This window comes from Aphis gossypii, chromosome 1 (genome assembly GCF_020184175.1).
Source record: "Aphis gossypii isolate Hap1 chromosome 1, ASM2018417v2, whole genome shotgun sequence".
Lineage (NCBI taxonomy): Eukaryota > Metazoa > Arthropoda > Insecta > Hemiptera > Aphididae > Aphis > Aphis gossypii.
The window spans coordinates 4,677,832-4,698,465 of NC_065530.1; the positions used below are offsets into that span (position 1 = coordinate 4,677,832).

General features: G+C 26.1%; 1 protein-coding gene and 1 long non-coding RNA gene across 4 annotated transcripts in view; both read left to right on the plus strand.

The window, feature by feature from the left end:
* Nucleotides 1-14,644, plus strand: part of LOC114127134 (transient-receptor-potential-like protein) — a 39,610-nt gene extending 24,966 nt beyond the window's left edge. Inside the window, exons 8-14 of one of the 2 annotated variants that reach the window (XM_027991272.2) lie at nucleotides 1,383-1,641; nucleotides 2,337-2,579; nucleotides 5,102-5,297; nucleotides 5,377-5,544; nucleotides 7,380-7,617; nucleotides 11,273-11,492; nucleotides 13,121-14,644. In XM_027991272.2, coding sequence (XP_027847073.2) covers nucleotides 1,383-1,641; nucleotides 2,337-2,579; nucleotides 5,102-5,297; nucleotides 5,377-5,544; nucleotides 7,380-7,617; nucleotides 11,273-11,492; nucleotides 13,121-13,625 — 1,829 coding nt within the window. In that variant the 3' untranslated portion in view covers nucleotides 13,626-14,644. Of the gene's footprint in view, nucleotides 1-1,382; nucleotides 1,642-2,336; nucleotides 2,580-5,101; nucleotides 5,298-5,376; nucleotides 5,545-7,379; nucleotides 7,618-9,600; nucleotides 9,873-11,272; nucleotides 11,493-13,120 lie in introns of those variants that run through there. The other variant, XM_050206598.1, reaches the window with a different exon arrangement.
* Nucleotides 14,645-16,808: 2,164 nt separating this feature from the next.
* LOC114127142 (uncharacterized) lies at nucleotides 16,809-19,768 on the plus strand. Of its 2 annotated transcripts, XR_007606991.1 has the most exons (4): nucleotides 16,809-16,858; nucleotides 16,988-17,153; nucleotides 18,602-18,693; nucleotides 19,259-19,768. It is a non-coding gene; the product is annotated as an uncharacterized LOC114127142 (long non-coding RNA). The 2 variants fall into 2 exon arrangements; XR_003592658.2 differs by lacking the exon at nucleotides 16,809-16,858 and having other exon boundaries at nucleotides 16,892-17,153; nucleotides 19,259-19,766.
* The last annotated feature ends 866 nt before the right edge of the window (nucleotides 19,769-20,634 follow it).

Here is a 20,634-nt window from a genome sequence, read left to right on the forward strand (position 1 = left end):
AAACGCGTATTGCATATATCAATATAACATAAGACTGTATAGTGGAGTAGGACAAAATTTCCCCACTGATCAAAGGTCGTCATTTTTAATAAAACATGACGTAATAGTTGAAAAAGCATGAGTTTTAATTTAGAGAAACTAATTCTAGACGTAAAATCAGAAATTCGTAGATTTCGCCAGATCTTTTATAATAAGGGGGAAAGTATATTATTTACAACAGTATAAGATAGTTTAAAACAATCTATCAATTCTGCCGATTTGAAAATGCAAGTTTAACCAAACTTGGAAGTATAAGGAGAAAATATAAACTTCCCGACCCAAAACTACAGGTTTATTTCAATGAATTTTTACGTAAGTATATTATAAATGTAATTTATGATTATAGTGTTATACAATATTTATTTTTTATGTAATTTAGCGTCATTCATGTACTCCGCCCCCGTGGATAGTTGTTTGAAAATTGTGGGGCTGTTTCTTTGTCTTATAGTTATTTCGATCTATACTATATAATACTATAAAGTGTACATACCTTATACCTACGCAATTTAATAATAATTTAAGGCGTTTATTTAAATTCTCATAAATATACTTATAGATAATAAAAACAATTTTTTTCTCCTGAATATCACTACATAATTTCCATAAATACATTCCCTAGAGCCATTGTGGAGTGTTGTCGAGTAGATAATATTACAATATGAGATGTATGTAACAGTTTTACACTACTCTGTGTATACAGTTAAATTTATCCTCATATAAAAAAACATTGTAAGATAGACAGACAGGATTTGTGGAACCATTAAACAGTCCCACAATTTGCAAACAACTATCCACGAAGACGGAGCACGCAAGTGATAGCTAGTTACCTATAATTGCGACTTGCGAGTAATGAAATCAATATAAATTATTTTATCGTTTGTGTTTGATATCAAATTATTCTTAAACATTTTTCCATAAAACTTTAATCGCCAATCATATAAAAGTGTTATTTTTAAAAACTAAATTTTTTTTTTTTGTATATAAAAAAAGACAGTAATATTTTTAACTAGACTCTACTAATTGAGTTTTTATTTAAATGCTCAAGTAGCTATTTTCTATAGTTGCCCTATACTTATAAGTTCTGAAAAAGTGACAAAGAATATATAATATTTAAGTCTACAATATTTGCATGCCATGATAACAAATATATGGTTTTCATATTATTCTTCTTTCGATTAAGAAACATCGTAATATACGTAATATTAGTTCAATAGTAGGGATATCAATTGACTTATTATCTCAACGATAGGCACATTTTTACATTTTTTCGTTTTTATAAACGAATGCTGGTTGACAACTAAGGTGGGGTTTTTATGTAATATATAATATATTTTTATATGCAGGATACATCTGGCAGGAGATACTGGACGTGCGCAGGGATGGCCTGAAGAGATACCTAGCACACAACGCTTGGAATTACGTGGAATTTGTCAGAAACAAGATGTACGTGGCAGTGATCGCGCTGCGAGTTTACGCATATGTGACTGAAAACTCACAAATATTCTATGACCCCTCTTCGGCGTTCATTCCCAGAGAGAAATGGGAAACTTTCGACCCTCAACTCGTAGCCGATGCCCTATTTGCTGCTTCGAACATACTGAGGTAAGTATTTTCTCAGTGCTCCAGTTTTCTTCGAAATTTTGTGTTAACATTTAAAAAATTATCCTTAAAAATAATATAATAAAATTAGTATTTTTCTTTGGTGAAATCACGTTTGGATCAAATAAACAAATGTATGATTTCACATCTATAAAGTGCTAGATAATTAGAATATTGATATATTCGTAAACTAAAAACGGAAACCTATTTTAATCTTACAAAAATATAGAAAAATGGGATAAGCCATTGTTTTTTGTTTTAATTAAACAAAATAGCATCAATAACAAAAGTTATTATTTTTTAGTTTTACGTCGTAGTACATAATATGTGGTTGATTAGATATAAGATAAAATTAACAATCCTTATATTATACTAATCGTGAATTCATAGTAAATCTAATTTAATATATTATACATATTTTATACAATCAAATTTATTAGATTGTATTGTATAAGTCAGTTTTTCTTGAGAGGTTAATAAGTTTAAGATGTTAACAATGCCTGGACCTAATATTTCGTACATTATATTGGGTGGAATGTTGTATTTTTTAAGTATTGATTCCACTCTGTTAGGTAATAAATATGGATGACTATTAAAATAAAGTGTTGATCTATTAAATTGTTAGAACTGCAAATTCGGTACAAAAATTAATATTTTCATCAAAAATCAATACGTATAATGATATGTTTTGTTTACAGTGCTTTAAAGCTGATCCATATGTGTTCAATAAGTTCACATTTAGGACCGTTGCAACTGTCATTGAAACGTATTCTGATCGATATACTCAAATTCTTCAGTATTTACAGTTTGGTTTTATTTTCATTCGCATGCGGACTCAATCAGTTAATGTGGTATTTTGCTGATCTAGAACGGAAAAAATGTTACAGCTTAATAGAAGCTGGATCTGGCGAGTCATGCTCTAAATGGAAGAATTTTGGAAAGTGAGTCATTAAATAAAAATACATTTTAATAGTTAACTGGAGTCAAATTAAAAGTTAAAGTAAAGTTATATTAGAAAATATTTATTTTATAGAAAAATGTAATTCTATAATAGTTGGTTGAAGTAAACTTGTTAAAAATTAATTTTGGAACAAAATGAACGCAAATATAAATTTCTAAAATGTATTTAGAAATCAAAAACTATAATTAATAATAAAAATATAATAATACTAAATAATAATACAACCTTTTGTACACATTTTTTTTTACCAAGTTAACAATACAAATAATAACAATAATAAAACTGGGAAGTAATTATTAGCCTATTGACCCATATAAAGTAACAAGTTTGTTTCAAATAGGTTTTTTAGATTATGACTTAATAATATTATATACAAAACATAGATAGCATAAAAAAATATATTTATATCAAATCTACGATATTCTTATATAGTACAATTTTTTTTATTTTTTTAATAAGATTAAATATAAAATAATGTATTTATTGCTAAATAATTAGTGTCTTATAAACTTATTGGAAATTCATTAATGATATTCAATAACAACAGATTTTGATAATATCTAGTTCTATTTACCTACTGCTATAGACTTCTGCATACCTATTGATTACCTATTTTAACCATAGAAACAACGATTCTTTTTACAGTACTAAGTTTAAAATATATGATCCTAGTGAGTAGTAACCAAATGATTTCTAAACGGTTTATATGGAAGGCTGGACATTTACGAGTTAAAAAGTTAAAGTTAAATTACATTTATTTTCATAAGTAACTTCTAACTTCGAGTTAATTTATGTAATTCATACAACTACATAAATTTTTTTTTAAATAGTAAAATTTTTATTGTATTATATAATTTATTAAGCTTTAATAAAAAGGTATGATTATTTATTTTATATTAAAAAATAATTTTCAACTAAGTTAAGTTACTTTTTTCATTTTAACTTTTAACTTTTAACTTTTAACAAGTTAAAGAAGAAAAAGTAACTTTTAACTTACATTTTTCTATATTAACTTAACTTAAGAAGTTGAAATATTTAGTTAACTTGCTCAGCCTTGTTTATATGATTCTACCATCAAATAGTTTTTCATGGTTAAACTTATTTTAGAGGCGTTGATCGTTTTTTGACTTTGATATTTTTCCGTGATCTGTAAAGTTCAAGATTCAGACTAAATTATAAAGTATGTATGTGTATTATGGTCAAACTTATTAAATTATTTACTATAAAAACAATCACACTCACGCCCGTTCTTTATATACTGAAATTACCAATATTCATAATGTAATTCATGAAAATTGTACATCGAACTAGGTAAAGAGCTTTTAAAATGATTGATCATCACTTTCAGATATTATTCATACATGATACATTATGGTACCTATATTGTACCAGCTATAAAGTCAACCCTAATTTTGCGTTATTGATTATTGATTAGAATCGTTTCATTTTAAAAACGTCAATAGTTTGATATATAATTACCTACGTCTTTTTTTTAGAACAAGGTCGAATATGATGTTTACGTATACCACGTGATAAAGATTATATTACAATAACTGGCCTTATTAATTTCTAATTATGACTTAAATTAAAAACAAAACTACGTAGTAATTGTAATATTTATTGGTAAAAAAATATTTGATTTTATATCCGGTATCCGAATAAATGGGTTTTTTTTTAAATTCACTATAATACCGCATGTAATATAATATAGTAAAGATTCCGTTAATTGTAAAATATTAATACTTTCAAATCAATTTTTGTACACAACATTTTAGAAATAATACAGCCTGAGTGGTGGTTTTTAGATAGTGCATGTGGTAGGTTAGGACTTAAATAATAATTTTTTAACTTGGTAAAAAAACAAATATACTGTCATATTCCATAGAAACTAAAATTTGCACATCAATAGCATTGCAGATATCATACATGGTTGACACTTGACAGTTGCTGTTAATTTTTTCACTACTACTTTTTTAAAAATAAATACACGAACAATAATACTTCTCTTTACGTTCATACTTTAAAATATGTTAAAATAAAAATAAAAAACTTCAAGTGATATATTATGTATATTTTGTTATATACTGCAGTAATATATGTATTAATGATTTATTATTTGAGTTCCGTATTATTATCTATGTGATTTATATTCCGTCTAATTACATTTTTTATAGATATTTGCTTTGTTAATTATTGCATATAACTTAAAAAAAAAAAAAAATAGCAAATGCAGCATAAATATACGTGACAAGCAAAAATGATAAATATTTTTAAGTTTATAAATCAATATAAAATATTTAAAATATACAAGAATAAAAATATAAAATTAATTTATTTGTTTTTATAATGTAGAAACATACTAATGTAGTAACAGCTGTTACAATATATTATTATACATTATAAAAATTTTAGACGTAATAACATTATGTACATACCTTTATATGTCTTGTCAAATATTATAATTTAACAATATAAATAAAATTTAAATTGTACATTTTTCAGTGTGTTTGAATCCATACACACTCTGTTTTGGACGGGTTTTGGTGAGGTCGATCTTGAAACCTTTGATTTACCAGGAATGAAACCTTATACGAGATTCTGGGCACTATTTATGTTCGCTACTTACTCGGTAATAAACGTTACAATTATGTTGAACTTGCTTATTGCTATGATGTCTAATTCCTATTCTGTCATTGAGGTATATATGATTTTTTTCATAATTTACCAGTAAAATTAACAACCATAATATTAATAATTGTATACTTGATAAACTACAGGGTCAATCAGACGTGGAATGGAAATTTTCCAGATCGAAACTGTGGTTGAGCTGTTTTGAAGAAACACCGACACTCCCTTCGCCTTACAACGTATATCCAACTCTGAAACACTTTAAAAAACTTTATTGTTACATATGGAAGTCTAAGAAAACTGATTCATGGCCTCAGGTATAAAATTTTAGTTTCGTGATTGAAAAAAAAATGATTTTTACAAAATAATAGTATTAAAATATTCAATATTTTCCATATACACTGTTCTTTTTATTCTCTCAAAGATAGGTCTAACTTTCAAGGATGTTCCACTTTTAAAATAAATGTGAAATTCAAACCATCTTTAATACTTTTTGTACGGAGACACACTTTTTTAATTAATTAATTTTCTTTTTCGTCTTTTAGACGATTCCTACCATGTACATTTTATTCTTACACTAACAATCAAAGTTAATAAACAAAGCGTACCTATTATTATATTTATATATTTATATATTATTCTTAAATTATATAATATGTAGTCATATAATAAAAAGTCGGTTAGCGTTAATTTTAATAAAAAAAGTTAATAATAATAATAAATAAATAAAATATTGAATCTATATTGATAATATATATATTTTTTTACCTGGGAATGGAAAAATCCGTTTTCTTTTATCCAGTAATGCAGCAGATGAGTAATATTTATAGATGACAAATTAAATATTAACTTTATTCTATGCTAATTAAAATGTAAAATTATTGCAGAGTAGTAGGTTAATTGTGTGTACCTACCTATTATAATAGTTAAAAATATTTTTCTAACGAACTTTAATCAATTGGTTGTAAATAACAATTATATAAGTATATACCTATATTATAATAAAACTATTTTACTATATAGTACTATGTTTATGTCGATTAAAAGTTGACATAACAATTATCTATGTTTTTGCAAAACATTCGTACAATTATAATTATTGTATTATTTTATGTTGTATGCAAAACGTATTTTTAGAAAAATAATAAAAATAATATCATTCTGCTATTATAATGGAGTAAAGTAAATATAACCTAACCTTGCATACTATTTAATGTGTGTCTGTACTACACATGTGAATCATAATATAAATTATATTATATAGGTATGATAATTATATTATTAAGTACATTATCTCAGACGAATTGATCTTTGAATATTTTTTTTTCTAAACCCATTAAAGTGTCTATAATTTCTAAGCATTAGCCATGATTTAATATATTATAATACTGAACACGTAATGAATTACAATTTGTATGTCCGCTCAATAACCGTCTACGGTGTGCACACTGATATAGGTACGAGCATAACGATGAAATTGAAAATTTAACTATTATGTATAGGTATTAATTCACTCTAAATATTCATATTTTTATCTCTATAAAATATAAGCTGTTAAAAGTTAATCATCCGGGGAACAAGTACATATGGCTATGTTGTAATCCTTATTAAAAATGCAATCTACTTCCAAATTATTAACACGATTAGTGTTTATATACAATCTTGAACTATTAAAAATTATTATTAAATTAAATATTATTATCATTAGATCATTACTATTGGTAGTGTTTATGTCCTTCCACATCATAATATTTCTAATGCAACTTTTACTGATTACTTAGTGGTAACTTTAATGCTAAACTCAGTTTTGGAGATGTCGTTGAAATAACCTCCATGCATCATTATATATAATGTTGTTGACATAAATAATTTGAATGTATCTACTCTCATCACAAAACCCTAATACATTTTTTCTTCCTAAATTATTTCTATTAATCAAAATATATCTTACAGACCAAAACTATTATTGGTTTGACTATAAAATTTTATTTATTAAAATATTTTTAAATATTCGGACATAAATTTATTATTGTTATAAAATATAATTATTTAAATTTTCCTATTTTTTAATATTTTATTTAAGATCGAAAATTTTTTTAAAATCAATTTTGAAGAAAACAATTGAAATTAATCGAATTATTTTAACTTACAGAATGATAAAACCAACAGTTTCATCAATCAAAGTCAAAGAGAAAGTGAGTTTGCCACTGTGATGCGAGCCCTCATCTGGCGATATATTTCCATGAAACATCGAGAGATGGAAAATGTGGGTGTAACTGAAGAAGACGTAAACGAAATAAAGTCGGAGCTCAGCACTATGAAATACGACTTTCTTGAAGTACTCCGAAAAAACGGTATGGAAGTGCCCAGCGATCATCGTAAAAAGACCAGTATGTATATCATTTTAAGAATTTTTAAAAATATGCAAACCGATTTTGATTTCTATTCAAATAAAAATTAATTTTAAATATGAAACATACACAATTATACTAAAATATAAAATGTTCCCTTCACTACAAAATTGCTATGAACTTAATTAATTAGTATAATTTTATGATTAAAAAAACAGTTCAATCTGTACCTTAAGTTTGATTTAAATATACGGATACCTAATTAATAACTACTAAAATAACTAATAACAATTATGTATAGGTAGGTACGTATGTTGTTAAACCATAGTAACGTATGTAGTATCTGATTAGTATTTTGTGAGTGTAGTGTAAAACATAAATATACATATACAAGAAAAAATTCAACTTTTATTAGCCAAAATGGAATTCATATTATGTTATCTATACTATAAAGTGTAGAGATTCAAAAACGAAGCAAAGAACACTTCCCATAGTTTTATTTTTATTTACAAAATATAATACAAACGTACATTTACTTTTATACTCGTGTATACATAAATTCAATTTATGTGTTATAGAACTAGGTATTTGGCAATAATCAACACAAATAAAAATATATAACTATACATTTTTATTTGTGTTGATTCAGTTTAGTTTAAATTGTGATAAGACATTTGTACATCTATTTTAGTATTTTCAACCATCTACAGAGTGTAAATACAAATAAAAAATATGCACTTCAGAACTGTTTCTAAAATTAATTGGTTTTGGAATAAAACTTAAATTATTTAAAACATTTTGCTCATGCTGCTTAAAAAAATTTCAAATATATACAAAACAACCCCTGAAAACTATATACCTACTGTATAATAATTAATCTTAACTTGAGATTTTAACCATATTATGGATAACTTATAAAATAAAAACAGTACCAAAAGTAGTAAAGCACTCATTATCTAAAAACATTGTTTAATGTATAAGTAATGTTTACACTCGTAAATAATCGTTTAATCGAATGTTTTAATACTTAAAAGTTTAGTTTAAATATTGTATTATAAATAAATACAACCTATTTTAATGCCATATATAAACAATTTAAAACAAATGCAAACATTTACCTATATTTTAATATTCGTTACATTTGTACAAACACTTTTGACATAATACACACATTTTATCACTCTGTATAAATATATATAAATTACAATATTATTAGACAAGAAGAGAGGAAAGGTAATGAAAATTTATCATTTTTTTTATTATCTTTTACAAATATATATATACATATATTATACATTTTATCTGAAATAAAAATAATTAATTGAAATTATATTCTTTAATTTTTTTTATTTACTCCAACAATTTATAACGTATAATAGTTATAAAAAAGTATACTTATCTCAATTTATTCTAGTTTATCGTGTATTTGTCTTATACGTATATATTTCATTTAAATAATTGTTTTACTACCTGTCTTATTGTTTACCCTTAAATAATATTTATGATGTTTAAATATAAATATGCTCAAAAGTATCATACTATGTTATTTAGTTTTGATTACGTATTAAATATGTTTGTTTATTAATCAATTGGTTCGTATAATCAAAAGTAACTGTTTACAATTCAAATTTTGCGCGTTTTTAAATTTCCGATAGTTATACTTTGAATACGACACACCATTCATAGATCACTTGAAATCTTGTCAATCCACAATATGTTGGTGATCCACGACATGATATTAATTCTTTATTAAATAAAAAATACTTAAAAATGCATTAATACACGTTTATAGCCAATATTATTAATGAGAACTTTATTATTTCTCTTTATAAACCTATCACCGTAGAATTTCCGACGAGAACACAAATAATAAATTTGAATATTATTACATAATATAATTTAAAACTACGATAAGTAAACGAAAACACGATGAAACAAGAGAAGTGTTTCCAGTAATTAATGGAGATTAATTAATTAATTTTAATTAACCACGGTCTTAACTACTATATTTAACTATTTAAGGTTCAATTAAAAAAGAGTTACAAGTTTACAACATTTAAAAGTTATCATTGAAAAAAAACGATTTGAACTTGTAAGTAAATAATTATGGCCAGCTGCTATCAACTGTAAGTACGACAATCGACGAGTTTATCAATTCTTTCTAAATATTAGAGCTGAGTATAAATAATATGGCGATGCACCATAAGTATATTAACTAAAATATTTAATTAATATACAAGGTTGATGAATATAACTTTATTTTAACGTTTTAATGATTTATTGAATTTGTTATTATATCATTCGTATAAGTCTGGCACGCTCAGGCCTTAATAAATTGTTTATATCATACAATGAACTTAAAGCAACGTTCAATTTGCTGTTAAATATATATATATATATATATATATTTGTTTTTAATGATATATTATAAACTAAAATACTAGAATTATAACGTCATAACGTAATACCATTACAAGTATTCGATGTCTGATTGACTTCAAAAATATGCTAATTATAAAAATAAATTTAAATATAACATAAAACTATTTGTGCTATAACCGATAATCGCGTATAAAGATATTCAAGTGTGTATAATGTACATAATATAAAACACGTCTTGTACCTACTCATGTCGCCTAAAAATATTTATTATATAATCATTAAAAAATACGCGTTATTAATTATATCGAAGTATCGAATTGGAATTAGGCATTAGATTTTAAAAATATAAAGCATTATATTATTGCCACGAAGTACTATCGTTAAAAATACTTATAACTAATACCTTTTTAATAAAAATATTTCACGAATGGCCAATACAATTTATACATAGGTTTTCGTTTTTATTATCATGATTTAAAATCATTTATCTGCTCTAACAGTTGTTCTTTTACATATTTTGATATTATTCTGAATTGGATTTAATTTAAATAATAATTTATTAATTAATCGACTGTATAGTATATGCTAAATGTTAAAGTAGAATATATCAAATCTGAAATCAATAATAAATACTTACATCCTACTATTAGCTATTATTACCAATACAATTTACCCCAAGAAATATAGGCACATAGTAGATAGGTACTTTTTATACCTACAATATCAATTATAATTATGATTAAAAATGTTAAACATTGATTTTGACCCCGTGACACTAATGTTGAGTGTCCGTGGAGACTATCGATGGTTGCAGCCTGGACACAACGTGAGATATTTAGCAAAAAAAAGGTATTCGGGAGAATATTTGCGAGAGTCTCGTGATTTCTGAAGAAAGTCTTTCATCGGAGATATGTGTTCTATAAAAATTAAAGAATCACCGATCTATGTTCTAATCATTTCTGGCGTAAATCGTAGCCGATTGGTTTTCAACAATTCAATATATTATGTTAAAAAATGTCTCGAATTGTGTACGTATAAAATTTATCGTCTACATTGTATAAAATGTGATGTCTTAAGACGTACTATCCACAATTATTCTGCAGTTTTTTCTTGTTTGAAATACAAATGTTATTATTATTATTATTATTACAAAATAATTCCTCGGTTTAAACTATGACCTAAAATTCTATTATAGATACCACTTGGGACCTCTTTCCTACCGTCTGAAAATCGTATTAATAAAACACTATGTTTAGTTATTAGATACTATTTACCTAAATACTATACTATTATATTTAATTTTCTCTCACAGTGGATAAAAAGTCCAAAATCTGGGAACGACGGTTAATGTCGGACTTTTACGTGGCACCAGTGTTTCCGGGCGGTAGTACTTGCAGTAGCAGCAATAGTATTGATCAGTCGCTTGAACATCGATTGCGGCCGATCGATCGGTTCCGACAAGCTGTTCGAATGGTGGTGGCCAACTCGGCGTCCGGCAGATGGCGGACTACCATATATGGCGTGTATCAAAAGTAAGCATAATATAATATTATTAAAAGTACTCGATGTAACGCCGCCTAATGTTTTATTTCAGGTGTAATTAATGTCTGAGTAATTCTTATTTGTTATAATTATTTTTTAAGATCAGTGTCCAGAAATTGAATAACTGTAGATACCTCAACAAAAACTTAAAATATATACTTAAAATTATGACTATAAAAATATTGACATTGGAAAAATTAGAATTATGTATGCATAAATACTTTTTTAATTGACATTAGATGACGTTTTTGTAAACAGTTATTCGATGCTTCTGTTTTTTAGCACATCGTTACGTAACTAGATGTAATATGATTTGATAATATAGGATTATCTAAAAAAAAAAATACTATTATTATTATTATTCAATAATTAATTATTACTTATTATTATACATTTATCTCCAATTTTTATTAAACTACTATTTTTCTATATAAATATGATTGGCCTCAAAGTATAATTGCAATTTTTAAATATGATTGCTCCTGAGAGATCAAAACGTGGGTTACTCGTATTGTATATTATATTATATTATGCATGACTATTAATAAAACTTGTTTTACGTTATTCGTAATCGTCGAGAATCTAAAAGACGTTTAAAACGAAAAACTGCTCACCAAATAGTAAAATTACAAAGTTGTTCAGTTATTATACTTTTAAAATATTATAATAATATTATAACTAATGCCGTCTTTGCACTACCTATTACACCGTATAATATAGGTGAATGAATTTATCATATTAGACGCATGACAACAGTGTGTACGGTCATTGAATTTTGCAGTTCTCCGAAAACCCTATGTAATTCCTATTTTTCGCATCATGATTTTATTATCATCATAAAATATACTTGAGACGGTATTGTTTATTGTTCTTGCAAAATATTACAATAGTGTCTATCTCGGTGGGCGTGCTATTTTACATGTATTATTAATTGGTATTATAATGTCTATGATCTATTAGGTATGTATAGGAATTGAAGTCACCCGATTTAATGTTCGTATTATTTAAATAATACAATACAGTAATAGTATGTACTAATCACAAGGCTATTGTAATTATTAATTGTATAATAACTAACAAATAGTTAATGTAAAAATTGTAATTTACAATAGTTGTTTTCTACCGTTTTAAAAAAAAAATGTAATAAATAATAAAATCGATGATTCTAATTTATTAAGTTTTATAAACTTTAAAGTTATTATGTTCATAATAATAAAAACTCCTTAATTCATTTTATATATGACTCATTATTCACTCAGTAACATACTTAACTCCCTTATCAATAATATTTTACAAAATGATAATTCTATCAATACTCATTTTGATTTTTTTTCATGAATCTTAATACATTGATACATTTTTCTTTTATATTTTCTCTTTTTTTGATTTTGTTTTTATCATCAACTTATTGCTATTTTTCTCGTTATGAATAGCTATTTTATTAATCTTTTTATTTGGTTCAATTTGTCACTTAGCTATAAGTTTTGTAAATCTAATACTGCATTTTATCTTGTAATTGGACCTAGGTCTGTAATAAATAAATGATATTGTTGGCCAACGATTGAAACCTAACCTTTCTGATACACAACTTTTGACTGAAGATTTTGTTTTTCTACAGCTCACAGATAGGCACCACAGCTGGGCTGGGGTCTTTCGTCAACAAGCAGAATCTACAATGGGCCATGAACGAGGTGTGGGCTCTACGTGAAAAACGGCCATCGACAAATTCCACACCGACGACGAAAGTACAGACGGTGTTTACGTCGTCCCCGTCATCTAATTCGTACCCGTTCGAACTACCGGAGCGCCGGAGCACTCTGCGTGCGCTCATCGACGAGTTCCGCCGAGGTGAGCATCAACTCCACCGCGGGCCCGGTGGGGACGCTACATCGTGGGCGGCCTCCGCACCGGTCCGCGGACAACTGCTGAAAGCGCCTCCGCCGTTACACCAACCGCAGCAACATACCATGAAAAAGTCCGCGTCAGTCTGGTATGCCACACCACCCGCACCCGACAGACCGCTAGTCACCCGGATGAGCATGCCAAACTTGCAGTCCGAAACTACCTTCGACCGTCGACAGCAACCACAGCAATCCTCAGGACCCATACCCGAAGAACTCTGACGTATTGTATGTATATAATACTGCTGCAGTTTTCGAGAATTTTTTCAACTTTAAGGAACTTATCACCTGATCTAAAACGTTTTAAAAATACTTTTATTCCATTAATTTGTGTATTCAAGAATTTTTGCTAGATTGAAATGATTCTCTTATTAAGTATTAAATCTGCAAGATAATAATTATTTTCTTTAAAATATTTTCATATTTTTATATCATTATTTATTTAACATATAATATTATTCCAGGGACATATTTTAAATCATAAAAATATTATTGTCTTTTTCAAAATTAAATTAATATTTGAAAAGATAGAGACGTTACGACTAGATTATTCGTCTCTTGGGTTAGACTCGATCGTCTAATGCACTCGATAGTTTGATAAGGTTAATTTGGTTTTGTACTTAATATTAATACACTATCAAATTTATGTAATTTATGATTAAACTATTTATTATTATTATGTTATCTGCACATATAAAACTATTGTTTTTCAGTTATTATTTTACTAATAATATTATGTATTTACATTATTAATATTATTTTTATGTACGATAATTTATTGACAATATGTTTTATCGATAACTTTATTATTTTTGAGTTTGTGACTATAATCATAATAATCCTTATAATTTCTTATTTATAATTACAATCAAATTTTTTATATAAATTTTACGTTGTTAAATTTTTAAAAAATATATCATTGTAATATTATATTTATGATAAGCTCAAAATAATTAGGAAAAACACTATGACCGTACAATGGATAGAAAAAATCTGTAATGGTTAAATTATTAAGTCGTGTCTTAAACCTTAAACAATGTTCTAAGACTATTATCATAGACTTTTATCCTTAATACACATATTTTCAAATACTTAGATTGTTCATTCCATTAACATGTCAACTTATAGACTATAATAAAAACTTTCTAAAACACATTGTACACCAACAACACAGTTTCCGCTTTACTAAGAATTTAAAATATGTTAAAAGTTTAAGTGTTAATAAAAATGTATTTAAATGATTTAAGTGCAATTATTATATTATTATTTATCAGCTTATTATCATACAATTAATTTTTACAAATACAATTTATCAAACAAGTATGTTATATTGAAAAATTATGAAAATGATTTGCAAATTGTTTTGCTCGTGCCTTTTATAAGGACATTCTAAAATAGCTGTCTAGTATCTGTTAATTTCTTAAGTATAAAATATTAAATATATCATGTTAAAGCTGCTTAAGAGTATAAAAAAAATTCTCATTAGTTGCTGTCGTGTTGACTATTGAGTAGTTTAGTTATAATAGCAAAAGTGTGCATTATAGTGTCGACAATAAATTGAAAGATTATATCACAATAATAATAGGAGGTATTATATTATATATTTTAAATGTTTCAATAGAGCAATTTAGGCAACTATTGTAACAGTTTCGATACATTCTTCGTTTGTATAAAAATAAAAAAACAAATTTTAGAACGGCAACAACTTACTTAATTTATTTTTACATCTCGAAATCATAATATAGGTACGTTGGCATTTTACGGCCACACGACGCGTGACGAGAACTCGGAACTTCTGCGATTTACCCAAGTCTAAAGGTTTCGCCGTTATCATAATACAAAATATATAAGTAAGTATTTATTTCAACGGTTCCGTGTGATGAAAAACCATCAGCCGTCCCGATTATTATAATGTGCCTACTTATAATTTATAAATATAATGTGCAATACAATGCAGATTTTCAGTATACCTATATAATATTATTTATGTGTGATACGAATTAGTGTTTTATAATTAAAGATTATTATTATTGTTATTACCTATACGGCTGTACACTGTACAGTAGTGCATATTCGTAATGGTATTTCAATTGTATTCGTTATATTTATACTATCATAATCCGGGCGCGTGTTCAAAAAAATGCATACCAAATTTGTGTGTATGTGTGGGCGCAGATGTAAAATTGATATCATTTTTTTTTTGTATTATTCAAAAATGACAAATCGCACACGCGCGTTCATACAATTGTATAATGCTTGTTAACTTATAATAATATCCGAGTTATCAATCGCGAGTTTTTGTTTTATGCGAACAGATAAAATTGTAACAGTATATAATAATACTAATAATAATTCGCGAGAGATAAAATAGCGACAAGGACAAACATTATATATAAATTTCATACAACCAAATACGAAATTAGCTCAAGAGCCAGATACTGTAAAATTAGCGACATACTCGTTATTTTTACAACCCGATTGAGTGAATAGCGGCGTGTCAAAGAGATGCATTATTTAATAAGCTGAACTATGAAAAAAAAAAAAATAAATACGAGTACCGTAAAAAAAATTGTCAGCGGAACGTTGCCAAATCGTACGTGTTTTTATGCTGAATTAAAATTTTTTTACACTCGGACGAATTTGTGTATGGTCCCACTCTAAAGTGATTTTTATATAAGCTCACCCTTTACTATGACCGTATTGCATAAAATGTACTCAAGATAAATAAAAATATACCTCTAACCGAGAATTAAGTTTCAGAAATTTTAAAAGAAACTTTAGTTACCCATATTTATTATAATAGTCATAATTCCTGAACAAATAACTATATTATATTGCTATAAACTCGTATTGAATCAGAATTGCAACAGTATTATTATAGTATTATTACATAGCATTTGTTGACGTCTGCAAAAGTTTACAAACCCGCAATGAGAGTAATAGTGACTTATTATCGATACATCAGAACTAGTCATGTACTCGTGTGTACCTAAAAAATAATTGGAAAAACCAAATATGTTTGATTAAAATATTATATATATATATGGTTGATCGATCATCGTGTTAGTATTTTGCGCTGAATAATAATTGTGAAGGAAAAAAGGCACCTACATATTATAATGATAAAATGTATTATATGGCTATATTATAATAATTATAATTTATCATATTATAGGTGTATATATGCTCGATCTGCGTTCACCCGTAAAATTCCCTTTCTTCCCTGTTCTGTTATTTTTATTTTATTCAATAGATACGTTCAAGTCCAAATTCCAAAACAATAACGTTATATTATAGCATTGTGTGTAATAAGTAATAACACTAAGAATTGATTAATTTAAATAAATTGATATATTTAAAACCTATTAAATACTAATCAGTTTTTATTAAATACTACTATGTATACAGAAAATAAAATTTGATGATTCGTTTTGTTTAAAATTCACTAGAAACGGGTACTTAATATTACTAAATACATAATAATATATTAATATATAACATACTTACCTATATAATGTACACTTTGTTATTATTTTGTTTTGTTATTTTTTATCGTTATACATAAATCCTTCGAATAAATCTAGCTGTCGTACTCTTATGCAAATCGTAAGCGTTTGGCGCAAGGACCCTTCAAAGTCCTGTATATAATTGATCAAATCAATATCTTCATACGTCACCGCCATTAGCGAGACATGTAACGCCAGCAATTCTATAGTCAGTCATGTCCTGTAAAACTATGCGTCGAATATCGTGAGTATAATATTGTACATGGTTATTTTCAATGCAAATACAGGGTGAAAACATTAATTGGTTCCAAAGGTTTTAAAAGTAAAAAACAATTTAGCAAAAGTTGTATCATATATATTTACTTATCAGTCATTAATGTAGTCATAATAGTTCTGCCGGGTAAATATGGCACTCATGATTATTCGAAAAATAAATTCAACGAGAACGAAATAAAGGTTATACTATATAAACCATTTAAACACACAATACTAAGCATGAGCCAAAATCATCTTTATCAATTTTTATTTACGAGTTACATCGTATTAGAATAATATATGAAAATAACAACATCTAAGATAACTAAAAAATATTGATGTACTAAATTAAATTAATTTTTTAGAAAATCAGAAAGAACTCATTCAACGATATCGTAAATATCACCTAGCATGATATTCAAATGCCAACTTAGTAAACAAAGAATTAAACCAATGAATATTTACGTATATGAGTATATAATAAATCGATAATCACCAAACATTTATAAAAAGTTAATAATCAAATAATATATAAGTGAAATTTAAAATTTAAAATATTATTACGCTAAATAAGTAATAACCCAAAACACTTTAAATGTACTATAATATGTAGCCCACATAGTGTAAGTACTGAATAGTTAATACGACGTATAGTGTTTCTATAGGTAGGTACGTCGATTTCTTACAAATATTATACAATCCCATGAAGTCTATTCATTAATTATAACATAATTTGCTAGTATAATTCTCTTCGCAATCAAAATATATAATTCGCATTATAGATAATTTAATAATTGGTATACTATAATATTGTATCAGACTCATATACAAATAAAATAAATACCTAACAATGCATTTTTATATCATATATTATATGTGTTAGAAACAGATTAGAAACAGAACTAAAGATTTGAAAAATCCCCTTACAGACTTGATAATTTACATTGTTTTGAACTAGAATATAATTTACCTTGAACAGTTAGTTATTTATCTTATTGTACAATATATATATTATTGATTACCTAGGTATATACCTACCCAGTCGTAAACTTGAATCAGTTGAATCATGTATACATATTTTTTTCATACATATAATTATCTAATCATTTTTATAAATACTAATTGTATGGATTGTTTTTTATCCTCAAATCTACTAATCAATTCTTGTATTTATAAAATAATTGATCCTAACTCGTGGGTTAGGCTAGGTTTGCGTATTCGAAAAAAAAGAATCTTATGATAAATTATAAATTTTACAATATAAAACCTTAGATCGTAGTTTTATACATACATATTCCATATATAAAAGTCTGATTTTTTTACTAAGCTTTTGATATTTATTTTGATTCTTGTAAACTTTCGGACAAACGTTTTAGTGCCGGTTTCATCATTTTATTTTGAAATGACTTATTCTAAAATTCATTGTTTTTGTTTCAGTTCTGATTCTAACTTTTGATGATTGTGCTGATGCAACTACATTACGGAAGTAATTAATGTAGTTATAGATTCATGACGATGTTTACACTAACGTAAGTTACCTAGCATATACGTATTTTATGTTTAATTGTGATTAATATTTAATTGTCACAGTTATATTTAATATTACTACCTATACATTATTCATTGTAGTTTTTAAACATCAAATTATCATTAATTCGTATAGTATCCAATTACTTGCGGATAAGTAAATTATTTTATCGAAAAAAAGTTTAATATACTTTTTAACGGTTAACACTCACGTAGTCACGTTAATCAAAATGTGATAAATTTAAAAATTACAAATTTATATTAACAATATAATACATGAATTCTTGAATAATTTTAAAGGTGTGTGAATGCAACATGTACACCGTACACGCTGATATTCCCACACTCTATATGTATTTATGGAAGTGTTGCATCGTCACATTATAGCTGCATATACATAAATATTAAAATTGATATATATGACAATTGTACGAGAAATTTTTTTAATGTTATACTGTAGTCACGAGTTGCAATTGTATATGTTAGTGTGTTACAGTATGAAATTGACGGACAACGAATAATAGATATTACTTAGATATTTATCTAACACGTCACTGATTTTGTTAGACTGAATTCCGACGGCCGATCGTATAGCCACTAGGAGGTCGCCACATGTAGACGGAGGTGGCAATCAGGATTTCTGTGCGCTAAAATTAAATTTGCGAGCAATGGCACACCACCGCGATGAAAACACAAACATTGTCTGGGATTGCAACAGTATGAGAAACAAATAATATAAATAATATAATATAAACAGTGTTTAGTTCATCGTTGCATAAACGTTTTCAAAGATTTGTTAAACATAGTCGGAAATACTTAGATGATTCTTACTTAAATTTAGTCACATATATTATATGATTATGACTTAGAAAAATCCCGAGTACTCAGTGATGTTATTTTATTGTCAATTCTTCATTTTAATCTTTATAATGTAATTTGCTTTAAAACTTCTCTTCCTATATTTCCATTAAAAAACATAAAACATATTTAAATGTTATTTCTACCATATAATCTTGAAATTATGTTAACATTATATTGTATTATGGTTATTAAATTTTTGTTTATAATCGTATTTTAACTAGCAAAATATAAGTATAATAAACTATAAAGTTAGTAATAGCTTAAAGAATGCATAGACAATATATTATAATTTTAAATTACAATCACATAAAATCAATATGGATGTAGAATTTGTTTATATATATTTTTATATTTCGTAATAATTATTATTATTATTAAATATTGTATCAAATTCAAAATACATTTTACAAAAGTAAACCACTTTTAAATGTTTTTCGTTTGAGTTCAAATACAATCCAAATAATAAATTCTTATATAATATTATTTTTTTAAATAAAACAATATATTTGGATATTGGATATATATTATAATGAACAAAAAGATTAGCTATCATTATATATACTTGTTTTGGTGTTCTTAAATAAGAATATAATAATTTGTTTATAATAATCAAATGATTAATATGGAAAGCTAAATCTGAACATTGAAAATATAATAACAAACAATTGTTATTTATTTACATAATTTTATCACCAGAAATCATAACATAGTTATGAGTTATTACAGATAAATTGAAAACTAAGGACCTACCACAACAATATTTGTGAAGTTTATCCATGATAGTAGTTAATAACTGTAATAAATATATTTCGTATTATTCAGTTATTGTACTTTAGCACTCGTATAGTCATGTATTAAATTTAAATCGAATACGCTCGAGCCCTGATCCCATTGCATTTAACTGTAATCACATCGTAACACCATTCATAAAATCCTATTGCAACGTTAAAATAAAACGTGATGTCAAAAAGTAATCAGTAATCAACGAAATGCTTAAAAGATCAAAATGTTAGGATATCCAAATTTAATTTGAATGTTTACACTTGTCTTAATAGTTACTATGTAAACAAGAACAACATAAT